We start from the raw sequence: 17,339 nt of genomic DNA, 5'->3' as shown, positions 1-17,339 counted from the left end.
TGAGCCAGTGCCTCTAGGGGTGGGTCAGTAACATTGTCAGGACAGCAGGCAGTCAGATATCTATGATGAAGGATGAATGATGCTGTGAAGTAAGAGGACTGCCCAGAACTCCTGGTTTGCCCAGGACATCCTGGGTAATGCTTATTATCCTGGACTAATTACTATGCACTTACCACTACCCCCCTTAGATTAAAAGGGCCCCAGTTTGATTAAAAAATTATAAAGTGACTTTTAATTGTAAACAACCACTGAATCAAAATAACACCAAACTGGTCACAAACCAAAGTGCAGTCATCATTTTTAAAGAATTTCTAAAACACTGCTGTGACATTTCTGGGTTGCCTTCATTTGTGTTGTTCAGTCAGAATCCCTTTGAGGACATCTTCCTAGTCTCTGGTTCAGATGAGGTTGGCTTTCTTCCCCCATAACCCAATAGTGTCCTTCCTTCGTCCCTCCTACTCCCACCAAATAACCCCAACCCAGGCCAGACAGAGTCCTTTGTAGGATTTGGATGGACTTTTGAGGCAGATCTCTTTTTTGAGTGTGAGATTCTGTTGGTCATTTGTGTCATCAACTGGGAAAACATCAAGGGGTAACAAAAGTAACATAGAGGAAGAGAAAACTGAGCAATGAAGAAAGAATTCCTGTCTCCAACCAGGCCCAGAGTTTATTTTCAGTTATAGAGGCAGTTAAGTCTCATTTTTGCTCAGTGTAGTGTGAATTAGATCTGCATATATTACCAGAAGACTCCTGACAAATATAACTGCCTTCTCATTAAACTGTCCAGCTTTTTACCTGCCCTATCTCGTTATACCAGGCAGAGACCCACAATCAGCAGGTATATGAAGAGGACAAAGAAAAATTAAATGATAGGATAGATCTAGGGGTCGGTGAGCCTAGGACAAAGCCACTAATCATGACTCTGGTACCCCCTAGTGAGCACAGCATTTAAGTTACTTTTGCTGGAAATCAGCCTCTAAGGTGTTTATTTCCTCACGAATTTGTGCAAGCAAATTTTAATAGCAGTAAGAAAGAACGAAAATGCAACATTAAGTCTATTGGCTTTCACAAACTGGAACATTCTGAATAGAAAATTGATCTTTGCATATATTGAACTTATACCCAAAAGCTTTAGAGACCAAAGAGTTTTAGCTTTGATGTGGTCAAAAGCACTGCTTGCTTTTTAATAATGACATAATTGCTTTTTCTCATAGCAGCAAAAGAAGAAATAGGAAAAACATATTCTGGCATCGACTAAAAGAGTAATAGACTGCAGCCCCTTCCTTCTAGGGAGCAGTGATACACTACACGTAACACTTTAGTTCAGTCCATTTTCTAAGATAGGCTGTTACCAGGTAGAGGCCCTGTGGGTGGGATGGAGCTTGTCTTGCAGCTTAGATCCAGCCTCAAGCACGTGGTAGGGGTTCTGACGTTCTCTGTTCACTTTGTCCCCATTAACCCTGTTGTGTCCCCCATTTTGAACTTGAGACCTCTGGGCATAGCTCTGAGACCCAAGTAGGATTGCATTGTGCTTTGTGATTACATTGTGGTTACAATGTATAATCACATTGTGGTTACAATGTGTAATCACATTGTGATTACAATATGATTGCATTGTGCTTTGTGATTACATTGTAGTTATGTAGAGGCACGATGTTTCCCTTCACTTGCCTGGAGAATCACAAGCCACTGATATAATGTGCCTCATGCTTTAGAATCCTTTATGTATTGAGTCAAGCCTAAGGACTTCACATTTCAATGGCCTCTGAGTGTATTTCCTCTTACCTACCCTCATAGTATCCACAGCTGTGGTAACTAAAATTGTTCTATACTAACTAAAATTCATAAGTCACCAGATTTATTAAATAAATATCATAGAGTATGAATCACTACTGGCTAAACCTAGATATACAAATATGTAAGGGCAGTGCAATTTATTTTATAATAATCCATTTGATAAACAACAGCTCAATTCAGTATATTAGAGATAGTAAGAGTTAACAGCTTTTTATATATATTTGAAGGTAAACTTGATAAGATTTCTAATAAATTGGATGTGAGGTGTGCTGGAAAGAAAGGGTTAAGGATAACATCAAGGTTTTTGTCCCATGTAATTGGAATGATAAAGAGTTGCCATCACCATAGGTGGAGACAATTGAAGGGGGAACAGTTTTGGAGATGGAAGAGATGAAGGACCAAGTTTGGAATGTTTTGTAGTATTTACTATATATCAAGGTAGAGATTTTGCTTTCTTCAAAAGTGTCCAAGAGCACCCTTATCTTTAACATCAGTTTCAAAGTTTGAGGGTCTACAAGATCATCTTCACTTCTGTGCCATTTTAGGAGTCCCCAAGATTACCCTCAGGTTTGATAATTCACTAGAAAAACTCACAGAATGACCAAAACCTATTATACTCACCATTACAGTTATGACAAGGATAGAGAATAAGATCAGCTAAGAGAAGAGGCCAATGGGGCAGAGTCCAAGAAAGGTCTACCTTCAGGTTCTGGTTGTCTTCTCCCAACAACACTTTTGTAGGCAGTCCTAACTTTTCCAGGAAACAATGAGTGATAATAGGCATGGAGTAATGCCAACCAAGAAAGCTCACACTTGATGTCCAGAGTTTTTATTGGGGTTTGGTCATGTAAACATGTCTGACCACCTGCTTGACTGACCTGTAGGTCTCCAGCCTTTCTAGGGGTTTGCTGATACCTCATGACCCAAAGGCCTTAAGATAAATTAATTACATCGTTATATATCCTGTGTGGCCTAAGTCCTCTGGATACACAAAGATACTCTTCTTGGGGCTTAGAGATTACCACCCAGGAGCTAATTGCAAAGGCCAGACCTCTTTGTGGGTGATGTTAATTTTTTTTATTATGCAGTTGTCAAATAGAAAAGTGAATTCAGGAGTCTAGAATTCAAGAAAGTGGTCTGATAAGAGATATAAATTTGGAAGTCATCAGCATATAGATGGAGTATTAATTAGGTTCCTAGCAGGAAGCAGACTTCCCTTACATGCTTGAAATGAAGAGATTCTGATAGAGACCACTCACAAGATAACAGGCACGGTTTAGGGAGCAAAGATAGCCTGTTGAGGCACACATGTAGCAGGAATCTCTGAGCTCCAAGAGAGTGCTTACCAGAAACCAGTGAGAAGTGTTAAATGTTACAGGCACAGTACTAAGTGATCTCTGTGAATTATCTCATTTGATTTTTTAATATGATTATAATTACTATAATCTCATTTTCACAGATGAAAAAATGCATGTTTAAAAATTTAAACATCTTTATCTACAGTCATTCAGTAGAAAGTTAATGATGTAAGATTCAACCGATGTCTGCCTGATGCAGACTTCCATGCCACAATACAGTTCAGAAATTTGGCATCATGATGTTGCATATAAGATTAATCTATAGGGGACTTTCCTAGTAGTCCAGTGGCTAACACTTCATGCAACCAATGAGGGGGGCCTGGATTCAATTCCTGGTTGGGGAACTGGATCCCACATGCTGCAACTAGGAGTTCATAGGCTGCAACTAAAGACCCAGTGCAACCAAAAAAATAAATGTTAAACCTATGAAAGGGTTTCATAAGTGTTTGAAATGGTTCCAACCTTTCTTCATGACTATCTGCTAAAGGTTATTCAGGGTATTCCAGCTAGTGATTTACCACTTAGGCCTTCCTGGGCCTCTGCTTTGATAGATTAGTTTTATGAGCCTTTGTGTTATGGGCTTTACAAATGGGAGCTAAACACAAAAAACAAAACCATCATGGCCAGATACTCATTGGAGGATAAGTCAGGGCAGAGACAAATTAGATTTCCCAGGGAAACAGTTCAGTTCAGTCACTCAGTTGTGTCTGACTCTTTGTGACCCCATGGACTGCAGCATGCCAGGCCTTCCTGTCCATCTCCAACTCCCAGAGTTTACTCAAACTCATGTCCATTGAGTCTGTGATGCCATCCAGCCATCTCATCCTCTGTAGTCCCCTTCTCCTCCCACCTTCAATCTTCCCCAGCATCAGGGTCTTTTCATGGCAAATAGATGGGGAAACAGTGGAAACAGTGGCAGACTTTATTTGGGGGGCTCCAAAACCACTGTGGATGGTGACTGCAGCCATGAAATTAAAAGACGCTGACTCCTTGGAGGAAAAGTTATGACCAACCTAGACAGCATATTAAAAAACAGAGACATTACTTCGACAACAAAGGTCCATCTAGTCAAGGCTATGGTTTTTCCAGTAGTCATGTATGGATGTGAGAGTTGGACTATGAAGAAAGCTGAGCGCCAAAGAATTGATGCTTTTGAACTGTGGTGTTGGAGAAGACTCTTGAGAGTCCCTTGGACTGCAAGGAGATCCAGCCAGTCCATCCTAAAGGAAATCAGTCCTGAATATTCATTGGAAGGACTGATGCTAGAACTGAAACTCCAATACTTTGGCTTCCTGATGCAAAGAGCTGACTCATTAGAAAAGACCCTGATGCTGGGAAAGATTGAAGGCAGGAGGAGAAGGGGATGACAGAGGATGAGATGGTTGGATGACATCACCAACTCAACGGACATGTGTTTGAGTAAACTCTGGGAGTTGGTGATGAACAGGGAGGCCTGGCGTGCTACTGTCCATGGGGTCGTATAGAGTCGGCCCAACTGAGTGACTGAACTGAATTGAACTGAGTGTGTGTATGCATGTATATCTGTGTGTGCTTACACACAAGTGCACACTTATATATGTATTATGTGTCACAGTGAGTTTTCAGGATTTGGAGATCTTTCAGAAGAGAAACAATATAGCATTTTCATGAGTTGCTTCTGGCAATATATTTACAAAATTCTTAAATATGTTTATGGGACTATAAGTATCAGAATTACTGTTTGGATTCTACTCATTTGAATGCCTGGTTCAGGGTTGAACATAAGGGATCTGGCTTCAATAGGGAGTGTGGTGCCTAAAATGTATGGTCTGCAGTGTATTATTTTCCATTCTGAAGCATAGAAAGTTTTTGCCATCCATAAAACAACATCATGGATAGAATTTGATGACACTAATAAATAAGGAGATCATAATGTAAGGAAGACTGATGCATGATGCCACCATGCCTGTCTACCCCACTGCTAAGGTTCACATCCCTTACTGATACATGTCCCTGATCACAGAACTGGTCTCATGCACCTTCTCAACACAGTGCTCCAGATAGCCACTGATAATCAGTTGACTCTGAAATGTAAATTGAAACTCATTTACCAGTTGGTTTCTTGTACATCAAGCAAAAATGTTTTTACATATTTTCAGTTTTGAATTATAAGGCTCTGTCACTCTTTTTAATTACTATTTTAAAATTTTATTTATTTTTTAATTGGAGAATAATTTCTTTACAATATTGCGTTGGTTTCTGCCATATATCAACATGAATCAGCCATAGGTATACACACATTCCCTCCCTCTTGAACCTCTCTTCCATCTTCCCACTCCATCCCACCCCTCTAGGTTGTCATTGAGCGTGAATTTGAGCATCCTGAGTCATACAGCAAATTCCCACTGGCTATCAATTTTACATTACGATTTTACATTGACACTCTACGTTTCAATGCTACTCTCCCAATTTGTCCCTCCCTCTCCTTCCCAACTGTGTCCACAATCTGTTCTCTATGTTTGCATCTCCATTGCTGCCCTGAAAATAGGTTCATTAGTTCTATCTTTCTAGATTTCATATATATGCATTCATATATGATACATGTTTTTGTCTTTCTGACTTACTTAACTCTGTATAATAGGCTCTAGGTTCATCCAACTCATTGGAACTGACTCAAATGCATTCCTTTTTATGGCTGACTAATATTCCACTGTATATGTCTGCCATCTTTATCTAGTCATCGTTGATGGACATCTAGGTTGCTTCCATGTCCTGGCTGTTGTAAATAGTGCTGCTATGAACACTGGGGTACATGTGTCTTTTTCAATTATGGTTTCCTCAGGGTATATGCCCAGTAGTTGGATTGCTGGCTCAAATGGTAGTTTTATTCCTAGTTTTTTAAGGAATCTCCATAGTGTTCTTCATAATGGCTGTATCAATTTACATTCCTACCAAGAGTGCAAGAGGATTCCCTTTTCTCCATACCCTCTTCAACATTTATTCTTCGTAGATTTTTGATGCTAGCCATTCTGACTGGTGTGAGGTGATACCTCATTGTCATTTTGATTTGCATTTCTCTAATAATGAATGATGTTGAACATTGTTCCATGTGTTTAATAGCCATCTGTATGTCTCCTTTGGAGAAATGTCTATTTAGGTCTTCTGCCCACTTTTTGATAGGGTTGTTTGTTTTTCTGGTATTGAGCTGTGCAAGATGCTTGTATGTCAGCTATGTCATTTTTTAAAAACATAGCAAATTTAAAAAAGAGAGAAGTGAATGGCTATCTGTAAGGTTGAAAGTGAAAGCGAAGTGAAAGTGTTAGTCCCTCAGTCATGTGCAACTCTTTGCGACCCCATGGACTATAGCCCACCAGGCTCCTGCATCCATGGAATTCTCCAGGCAAGAGTACTGGATGGGTAGCCATTCCCTTTTCCAGGGGATCTTCCCAACCCAGGGACTGAACTTGGTCTTCTTCCCGACCCAGGAATTGACTCCAGATCTCCTGTATTGAAGGCAGATTCTTTATCATCTGAGCTGGCAGGGAAGCCCCTGTAAAGTTAGTGTTGGGATTTAAGGGTTTTTCCTCCAGGAAACCAGACCTCTAATTTTGCTTCCATAGCACTCTCTCCCTTTGTTAAGAAGATGAAAACCACTCTGGAAGTTTCCTCTCATCTTTTATTCTCCCCACTTTTTTTCTAGACCCCACTTTTCTTTATTTTCTAGTTTCTCTGAGCTGAACAAATTCACCTCACCCCCAAGGAGGAGGCGAGGGCTGACAACAATTTGGAAAGTTTTTTTTTTTTTTTTCCAGTGTCAATCTACCTCTCCTGTCAAAGCCATTTATGATTTTCTTACAATGACTGGCTTCCTTCTTTATACTGACAACATTAATATATGTTACAAGATCCACAACTGGTTTACATGTTCTATTTAGTTTTCTTTAAAACACTCTGTAGCACAAACAAAACATTCAATAACAATAACTCCCTGAAATGTTATACTTGACCTTTCCATGAATTGTCTTTTCCCCACTGAAAAACACATTGGTGGTGATGGAACATAGATGAATCATTTTTATGCAGTGCATTTTGGGTAAGGGGAGTCTGGCCTAAACACAGAACACATTCACTGAGATGATAAATAGGCCTGATGAATAAGCCAGGTGGCAAAGCTTAAGTCTGTGTGGCTACTGAAATGGATACGTCAGTCCAGAAGGAAACTTGGGACTCCCTTCCTGGGGCTGAGGGAGGCTGGACCTGCAGGGACGGGATGTGATTGATCTCATTAGAAGCAAGTGCCAGCTGGAGTGTGCATAAATGCTCCTTCTGGATTCTCCTTAAGAGCTTAATTGATGGCAACTTCTGAAAAGAGCATTTCAAACCTCTGTCCCCTGTAAGCTTAAGATAAACCTTGATTTTAAGTACAGTAGAATAACTGAAAGCAGAAAAAGCTTAAAAAAATGTACTCTCAGTGAAGGAATTAGAAAGGATAGAATGTTACTCATCTACCAAAATAAAGGGATAATTGCAACGTGGTGCTCTTCTTTGTTAGAAGATTTTCAGGAACCCATCTGTGCAAATTGTTTCTATTTTATTATCATTACATCAACTAATTACATTAGGGAAAAGGGGATATTTTAATTAAAAGACTGTTTTAAAGTGTTGCAATTCTACCCTCCCATAAAATAACTTAACCAGGTGCCAAATTTGTTAAAGTAAACTACATTTCTGGAAACTGTTGTTTGGAAATTGTTTTTGTTCACCACATTTTCAACAAAGTAGATTTTGCCCTTTAATTTTATCTAGTAGATGGGCCCTTTTATTTCTCTTCTGAACAAAGCACCATAAGCCAGGATCACATATGTTGTTGTTTAGTCAATAAGTTGTGTCTGACTCTCTGCGACCCCATGGACTGTAGCCCACCAGGCTCCTCTGTCCATGGAATTTTCCAGAAAAGAATAGGGTTGCCAGGGATACTTCTGACCCAGGGATCGGACTCACATCTCGTGCTTGGCAAGTGGTTCTTTACCACTAAGCCAAATGTAAAGCTAGGACCACGTATCAGTTCCATTCAGTCACTCAGTCGTGTCCAACTCTTAGCGACCCCATGGATTGCAGCATGCCAGGATTCTCTGTCCATCACCAACTCCCAGAGCTTACTCAAACTTAGGTCCATCGAGTTGGTGATGCCATCTAACCATCTCATCCTTTGTCATCCCCTTCTCCTCCTGCCTTCAATCTTTCCCAGCATCAGGGTCTTTTCTAAGCAGTCCGTTCTTCACATCAGGCGGCCAAAGTATTGGAGCTTCAGCTTCAGCATCAGTCCTTCCAATGAATATTCAGGACTGATTTCCTTTAGGATGGACTGGTTGGATCTCCTTTCAGTCCAAGGGACTCAAGAGTTTTCTCCATCACCATAGTTCAAAAGCATCAATTCTTCAGTTCTCAGCTTTCTTTATGGTCCAACTCTCACATCCATACATGACTACTGGAAAAACCATAGCTTTGACTAGATGGACCTTTGTTGTCAAAGTAATATCTCTGCTTTTTAGTATGCTGTCTAGGTTGGTCATAACTTTTCTTCCAGGGAGCAAGCGCCTTTTAATTTCATGGCTGCAGTCACCATCTGCAGTGATTTTGGAGCCCGCAAAAATTGTTTCCCTATCTATTTGCCCTGAAGTGATGGGACCAGATGCCATAATCTTAGTTTTCTGAATGTTGAGTTTTAAGCCAGATTTTTCACTCTCTTCTTTCACTTTCTTCAAGAGGTTCTTTAGTTCTTCTTCGCTTTCTGCCATAAGGGTGGTGTCATCTGCGTATCTGAGGTTATTGATATTTCTTCCAGCAATCTTAATTCCAACTTGTCCTTCATCCAGCCCAGTGTTTCTCATGATGTACTCTGCATGTAAGTTAAATAAGCAGGGTGACAATATACAGCCTTGACGTACTCCTTTTCCTATTTGGAACTGGTTTGTTTTTCCATGTCCAGTACTAACTGTTGCTTCCTGACATGCATACAGATTTCTCATGAGGCAGGTAAGGTGGTCTGCTATTGCCTTCTCCTTACAAATTTTCCAGTTTGTTGTGATCCACACAGTCAAAGATTTTGGTGTAGTCAATAAAGCAGAAGTAGATGCCTTTCTGGAACTCTCTTGCTTTTTTGATGCTCCAACAGATGTTGGCAATTTGATCTCTGGTTCCTCTGCCTTTTCTAAATCCAGCTTGAACATCTGGAATTTTTCAGTTCATGTACTGTTCTAGCCTGGCTTGGAGAATTTTGAGCATTACTTTGCTGCCGTACCACATATAAACTATCCCAATTATTTTAAAGGGCTTACTTTTTTCCTAAATAGGGAACTCTTTTGTTTTACAACAAAATAGTATTGACTTGTGTATGATGGATTGATTAGGGTAATCCTTTCTGAAATTGGCAGTTTTAGACTGTGATATGTTGCATAGGAATGCTGGTGGAGGTAGGAAGATCAATAGACATCCATAGCAGAAAATACATGGCCAGTATTGTAATTAAAAGACATTCCTATTGTTTAAGTCTTTTTTCCTTTCAATAAAAACCTCAGCTACATATATTAACTTACAGGGATGCCATCAAATAATTCACATTAAGTTCCCGAGTAAACATCCACTCTTCAGATGTCTTGAATACATCTCCCATTTAGTCAACTCTCTTATTCTTCCAGGGTGTTCTGAATAATAGAATTCAGACAGGGGTTTGTATCTAAATGTCAAATAGTAGGGAAGGCAGAGGATCTAGAATGGAAATATGGATAAAAGAGAAACAATAGCACTGGGCAGAGAAATGAAGTCTTAGAAGCCGAGAGAGATCTCTATGCACCTGTGCAGATGATGGAAAGCTGGAATTTAAAAATCACGGTTCTACTTTCAGTATGCAAACAACTCTCTGGATTTCTTCTCTTTGACTGAAATGTTAAACCATTTTTATTCCAAAAACTGATTGTGAAAAGCATTATAGAAAAAAATGTCAAACTGTATCTCATGTGGTTAAAGACTGAATAAATACTATTAATCTAATCATTATATTTATCCATGAAATAATGTCTTGTACATAGTAGACATGCAGTAAATACATGTTATATATATAAATTAAGACAGCAATTCCCTTGAATTCAAGTAGGAGATGGCAAGTCCTACTAGCAAAAGCTATTTTTTTTCAATTTATCTCTTGAATATTATTCTTCAGGGAAGCTGGTAAACTGAAATCTGTTACATAAATGCCAGCAGGGATGTTTATGTGTAGAGACAAGAACTAAACATTTATTCTACCCAGTGGCTCAATGGACTATCCACATGAGTTCTTAAGACACTTGAAAATAGCTGGCAATATTTATACTTAGGGTGAACCCTACAAATGCTATTTATGTATTTAATACTTCTGAAAATTTCTACTTCCCAGTCAGTTGAGCTTTTTCAATTCAGAACTGTTGAGCTAATCTCTAACTGTATAACTACTTTTTATTTGATAATGAGTTTATCTCAACATTTTGATAGATATTTTGATGTTGTTAGGTTTTCAGTCTATATCAGTGTCAAAATAACTTCAAAGAATAGATTAGTAACCGGCATATTTAAAAAATAACTATATTCTTTCCTTCTTAGCGCAAATAACAATAATAAAAACCCGCTACTTATTGAAAGTCTAATATAAGCCAGTTCCCCTTTGGTGTTTTATGTATTAATTTATATATTGATATAGGTTATATGGTTCTACCCTCTAATAGAGAAGAGGAATGTAAAACAAATCTCAGATATTATATTTTGCATAAATATTCACATATCATAGATATTTGAACTGAGATTCACACGATGGACTAAATACCCTAAATTTACATTTGACTCACTCAAAATCTTGTGAGATAAGTTAGCAAAGGGTAGCTTTCTTTTCTTTCTTCATCTAAGGTTGGTACTAGATCTGTCTGTGTTTACATAAATAATGAGAATAATAGAAATTTAGAACTAAGGATATTTTAGAGATAATCCAATAAACATTTATTTGATGCATGCGTAATGAATTTTTTTTTTTCTTTCTCTCTCTTATTCCTACAGTCAGTTGTATTTACAGTTTTCTAACTCACTCTTCCTGGTTGGAAATCATTTTTGAATTACTTTATTGTCTTATGCTACTAGTTAATATAAAACACTTATTATTCTATAATATTGCTCTGCCAAAGTGGTTCAAAGGGTAGCTCTCATAAAACACCAAAAATTGTATCTGTCTTCGGAAATTGACCACACTCTTTGATGACCAAGAAAATTATCTGGAGTGATTATTAAAAATCCTCATGCATGAGTTGTATTCCCTGAAGATTCTGACTTGGTTATTTAGATTGTACCCAGCTTCACAGATTACTGTCATCTGTTCCAAAGTTTAGAAGCCACTGCCTTAGAGCAATTATACTCTATTTATAAAAAGTTGTTAAACAATGTTACCGTGTGTGTGTGTGTGCTCAGTGGCTCAATTGTGTCTCATTCTTTTCGACCCCATGGACAGTAGCCCACCAGGCTCCTCTGTCCAGGCAAGAATCCTGGAGTGGGTTGCCATTTTCTATTCCAAAGGATCTTCCTGACTCAGGGATCAAACTTGTGTCTCTTGCATCTCTTGCATTGGCAGGTGGATTCTTTACCACTATTCCACCTGGGAAACCCAAAACAATATTATTATTCTTTAAATTTTTATTATAACTTAGTTGTGAATCAAGATTGCCGGGAGAAATATCAATAATCTCAGATATGCGGATGACACCACCCTTATGGCAGAAAGTGAAGAAGAACTAAAGAGCCTCTTGATGAAAGTGAAAGAGGAGAGTGAAAAAGTTGGCTTAAAGCTCAACGTTCAGAAAACTAAGATCATGGCATCTGGTCCCATTACTTCATGGGAAATAGATGGGGAAACAGTGGAAACAGTGTCAGACTTTATTTTTTGGGGCTCCAGAATCACTGCTGATGGTGACTGCAGCCATGAAATTAAAAGACGCTTATTCCTTGGAAGGAAGGTTATGGCCAACCTAGATAGCATATTTAAAAGCCGAGACATTACTTTGCCAACAAAAGTCCATCTAGTCAAGGCTATGGTTTTTCCAGTGGTCATGTATGGATGTGAGAGTTGGACGGTGAAGAAAGCTGAGCGCCGCAGAATTGATGCTTTTGAACTGTGGTGTCGGAGAAGACTCTTGAGAGTCCCATGGACTGCAAGGAGATCCAATCAATCCATCCTAAAAGAGATCAATCCTGGGTGTTCATCGGAAGGTCTGATGTTGAAGCTGAAACTCCAATACTTTGACCACCTCATGTGAAGGGTTGACTCATTGGAAAAGACCGTAATGCTGGGTAGGATTGGGGGTGGGAGGAGAAGGGGACGACAGAGGATGAGATAGTTGGATGGCATCACCAACTCGATGGACATGGGTTTGGGTAGACTCCGGGAGTTGGTGATGGACAGAGGCCTGGCATGCTGCAATTCATGGGGTCGCAAAGAGTTGGACAAGACTGAGCGACTGAACTGAACTGAGTTGTGAAGTAACCTCATGTGCAAAGCAATTTATAGCATTTTATACAAATTTTAGAGAATTTTATAAGTCCAATATTAAACACTAGTACAATTAAGCATGTGTTATAAACTCAAATATTTGTTTTCACCTTTTTACAATTCAGTGTTAACATCTGTACTCATTACATACATGATTCCCTACACTGAATTGTATTATGTTCAATGGGTACATTTGATGTCAATTAATCATGTAATATTTATTTTTCTATTGTTAGTAAATACTTAAACTTGTATAACAAAATATAATTATATTGTGTAATTTATGCAAATATTATTTGCAGAATTTTAAATATCAAAATTCTAAACTAACTTACAATAAAGTAAATTTTATGGGACAATGCTTTAAAAGCAAAAGTTATTAGATGTATTTATGAATTTATATATTTTTATCTTTCATGTCCTAAGGATGAAAATACTTAAAATTAGTCATATTAATTTTATTAACTATGTTGAAACATGTTAACATGTATATAGCACTGCATGTCTAAGAGGATGTATTATTTAATTAAAAACTGAATGACAAAATTCCTAGAATTAGGTTTTATTCTTTAGATCTCTTACATTATTTTAATATGCAGTATATTTTTGTCATAATAGAAAGTGAAATTGAAGTCACTCAGTCGTGTCTGACTCTTTGTGGCCCCATGAACTGTAGCCTACCATGCTCCTCCATCCATGGGATTTTCCAGGCAAGAGTACTGGAGTGGGTTGCCATTTCCTTCGCCGGAGGATCTTCCCGACCCAGGGATCGAACCCGGGCCTCCTGCATTGTACGCCATTGTACGCAGACGCTTTACTATCTGAGCCACCAGGGAAGTCATAATAAGATACTTTTTATTCCTGTTTCCAAATAAAGTTATACATATACACCAAATTACTAGACCACTACTTGTAAAAAAAATAAAAAAGAAACCATCGAAGTTTTTAATAACAGAGAATAACTGCATTAAGTATATCTACTAAAAAACAGTGTTTAATTAATTAGACAAACTACACTAGTAGTCACTGACATAAGAATCTATAAGACATTCTCACAAAACAACTATTACTGTAAAATACAACCCTCTATGTATAAATGTGCAAGTACATAAGAAGTATATGGAAGATAATATTTCAAGCCGTCAACCATGACAATCCACTGGGAGTAGAATTAGGGTACAAAAGGAGACTATTTTATTCTATATTCTTTTATGTATTTAAATTGTTTACATTTAACTAATAGTCATGTATGTCTGTCATTCTTTGAGATATACCCTACGATTTTGAGAAGTAATATTAACAAAAATGGGGCTTCCCTGATGGCTCACAGGGTAAAGAATCTGCAGTGCAGGAGACTCAGGACAAGCAGGTTTGATCCTTGGATCAGGAAGATCCTTTGGAGGAGGAAATGGCAACCCACTCCCATGCACAAAGGAGTCTGGCAGAATCCATAGGGTCATAAAGAGTCAGACATGACTGAGCACATGGCACATTAACAAAAACAACTGGTGATTAGGAATTCTGAAGCAGAAATTTCAGTGGCTACATCATGAAATGTACATGGTCAAGAAAATCCGGTACTGTAGTGTGTTTTGTGATTTCTATGATCCACTGTATTTTTTCTCTAACGTTCTTTTTTTTTTCTTTTTCATTAAAGGTCTCATTCGCTTGCAAGAGCTCATCAAAGCTCCATCAAGATACAATCTTCGACTTAAGATCCGTCAACTACCTGCTGATACAAAGGATGCAAAACCCTTACTGAAAGAGATGAAAAGAGGCAAGGAATTCCATGTCATCTTTGACTGTAGCCATGAAATGGCAGCAGGCATTTTGAAACAGGTAATTGCTAAATTATTTAAGTTCTTAATTTCTTTATTACATTTGAGTTTGAAGTATGTTTTTGTTTGTTTGTTTTTGTTCACATTGCATGGCATTTGAAAATTCCCCAAACAGGAGTTGAACCTGTGCCCCTTGAGGTGGAAGCACAGAGTCTTAACCACTGGGCTGCCAGAGAAGTCCTTGGTTTTTGATTTTTAAATGAAGTTGTTATTGTTACATGGTCAGTTTTAAAAAAAAGTTGGAGAAGTCATTTTGATATAAATTTTCTGATAAAAAAATCTGACGAGCGCTTTTAAGTAATTGTCTTAAAAGGAAAGTAATGTAGATAGTGATGATCTTCAAAGCAGATTGAAATTCTGAGGTTAGTTTCAAATGGCTAAAATACTGTTTGTTATTGTGAATATTGATTAAAGCAATAGATATTTCTATTTTGTGCTGAAATGAGGGAATACACTTCAAAGCAAAAATAAGAGAAAAAAAATTGCTCTTTACCTGACCTGTATGCTATGCTGAGATGCCTTATGCATTTGATCTTATTTAATCATCACCATAATGAAATGATTATGTAAAAAATGATTATGTTAAAAATAATCAAATGATTATGTAAAAAAAAATCAAATGATCTGTAAATTTGGAGACTAGCTCCACTTTACAGATGAAGAACCTGAGTCTCAGAAAGGTTAAGTAACTTTACTAATTCCATCAACAGGGTATAGCAGAGGGATTTATATTTCTCCTTAGTGACGTTAAGAACTATTCTTTCCAGAATAAAGCATTGCCTACCTGAAAAGATAATACTAAATCAACTAAAGGAAACAATGCAAAGCAGTAAAAACCTCTTACTATGACTTCAACACTATTCAAACCTTATAGCACACTGAAAAACAATTATTATTAACTCATATATGAGGGGATTGATGCAGGGGGTTAAATAGCTAGTACAAAGCTGTACTATATAGTAGAATCTGAATTTGAACACAAGTCTTTGGACTTTGTTTTTTAAGCTCTTTTATAGATGCTGGCACTGGAAATAAGTCAACTGTCTTGATAAAATATCTCTACTAGAGGGTTATGCAGATTCAGATGTCAAATTATATCTCATAAAATATAACTACCAACAGTAAATGCCTGTTATAACATGGTTAGTTTATTAAGCAGATGTTTGTCCAATCTTCCAATATGGATGTTGATTTCACTACAACAAAATATTTAATTGGATTTGGAAAATTGCTCTAGTGTTATATTTGAGTAATAAAGAATGTAAGCGTGGTTGTGGTTGTTTGGTTGGGATTTTTGGAATAAAATGATGTAATAAAGTAAGCACTGGAATTTAGAGTTGGAATTTATTTTTCATTTAATAACAAAAATTCTTGATCATGTCCGTAATACACAGACTTGGAAAGAATACCTTTCCTTTATGCCTGGAGTGGGTAGCACTGTACTATTTGCCAGTGACAGATAGTATGCTTTCTCTAGACTTCCAACAAGTATGTATGACGATCAATTGTCTTTTGTCTAGAGTAATTAACTCTGATTTATTTTGCTGTTTGAGAATATCTATCTATCACTTTTAATAATAGAATTTCCATTCTCTTTTATTGATTTATCCATTATTTTATATTTTGTGATGTGTAACCTGCTATTTTGAAAATGAAAACAAAATTGAAGTTGTATTCAAAATATATTAAACAGTAAAATTATGTAATTTTAACAAGATTAGTAGGTGAAAAATCAGAACAAAAGTAAAATGAGAATATGAAAGTTAAGTTGAAGTCAGAATAACACTTGCACATAGAAAGCATGCTTTTCGATTCTGTAACATTGGCAGATCACATATGGTGAGGTTATTTTTAAAAACTTACCTTGTCCTAGAAAGCATTTGTCTCATATATGGATCTCAGTCTAGAAACCAATTCAAAAAGAAAGTAAATAGCTTATTTTTTGTAAATGTAGCAGTACATTTAATAGGACTCCACTTTATGACTTATGAAATTTTTCCAAGATTCCTCAACACTGGCTAATGATGAAACTCCAGAGAAATGGTTTAAGAGTTGAATAACAGGCATAAATGGACTTTCAGCTTGTCTGGTTTACTCCAAGAACAAATATTAGGAATATCCAGAAAAAGAGATTTTTGTTTGTTTAATTTAAACTAATATAGCTCTTACTAAATTTGGAGCAACCTTGAATTTGAAGTTTTCCTGCCTCAAAGCTTTAAAAGTGAGTGAAGCCTAGGCCTGGTGAGATTTCCTCTGAGGCAGATTCAGGGCACTCATTGTCATACCTGTGTTAATAGCAAGAGATTCCAGTCTTCTCAGATTTTCCAAAGAGAATCCTCTATGGTAGGGCCAAGATGATGTGCAGTAAAATCTCAGGAGGACATTCTATCACAGAAAAAAGTAGCAACCAAGAACTTTGAAGTCTATATCACAGAATGTGAAATCAAAATTTTTAGCCTGGAAAATGTAAAAGCAGAAGCAAAGAAACTGCTGCAGCAGCAAGAAGTAAAATAAAATAAAATTTCAAGAAATATGTATAAAGTCTACCACTCCAATTGTTAACCTTAAGAAATGTAACTCATGGGCTTCCCAGGTGGCTTAGTGGTAAAGAATCTGCCTGGCAAGCAGGAGACATGGGTTCTATCTTTGGGTCAGGGAGATTCCCTGGAAAAGGAAATGGCAACCCATTCTAGTATACTTGCCTGGGAAATCCCACGGACAGAGGAGCCTGAAGGGTCACAGTCCATAGGGTCACAAAGAGTCGGACATCATTGAGCAACTGAACAACGATAACGATTATGTCTA

At 37.5% G+C, this 17,339-nt stretch overlaps 1 protein-coding gene across 8 annotated transcripts in view; it reads left to right on the top strand.

Moving 5' to 3' along the window:
- Positions 1-17,339, top strand: part of GRIK2 (glutamate ionotropic receptor kainate type subunit 2) — an 840,407-nt gene that overhangs the window by 456,826 nt on the left and 366,242 nt on the right. For all 8 annotated transcript variants that reach the window (XM_081530944.1, XM_081530945.1, XM_081530942.1 and 5 more), the window contains one exon: positions 14,354-14,535. In XM_081530944.1, coding sequence (XP_081387070.1) covers positions 14,354-14,535 — 182 coding nt within the window. The remainder of the gene's footprint in view (positions 1-14,353; positions 14,536-17,339) is intronic.

Source organism: Giraffa tippelskirchi, chromosome 9 (genome assembly GCF_054371585.1).
Source record: "Giraffa tippelskirchi isolate mGirTip1 chromosome 9, T2T-mGirTip1v1.2.pri, whole genome shotgun sequence".
Taxonomy (NCBI): Eukaryota; Metazoa; Chordata; class Mammalia; order Artiodactyla; family Giraffidae; genus Giraffa; species Giraffa tippelskirchi.
The sequence above is the reverse complement of the archived record's forward strand: the minus strand, read 5'-3'. Positions and strand labels throughout refer to the sequence as shown.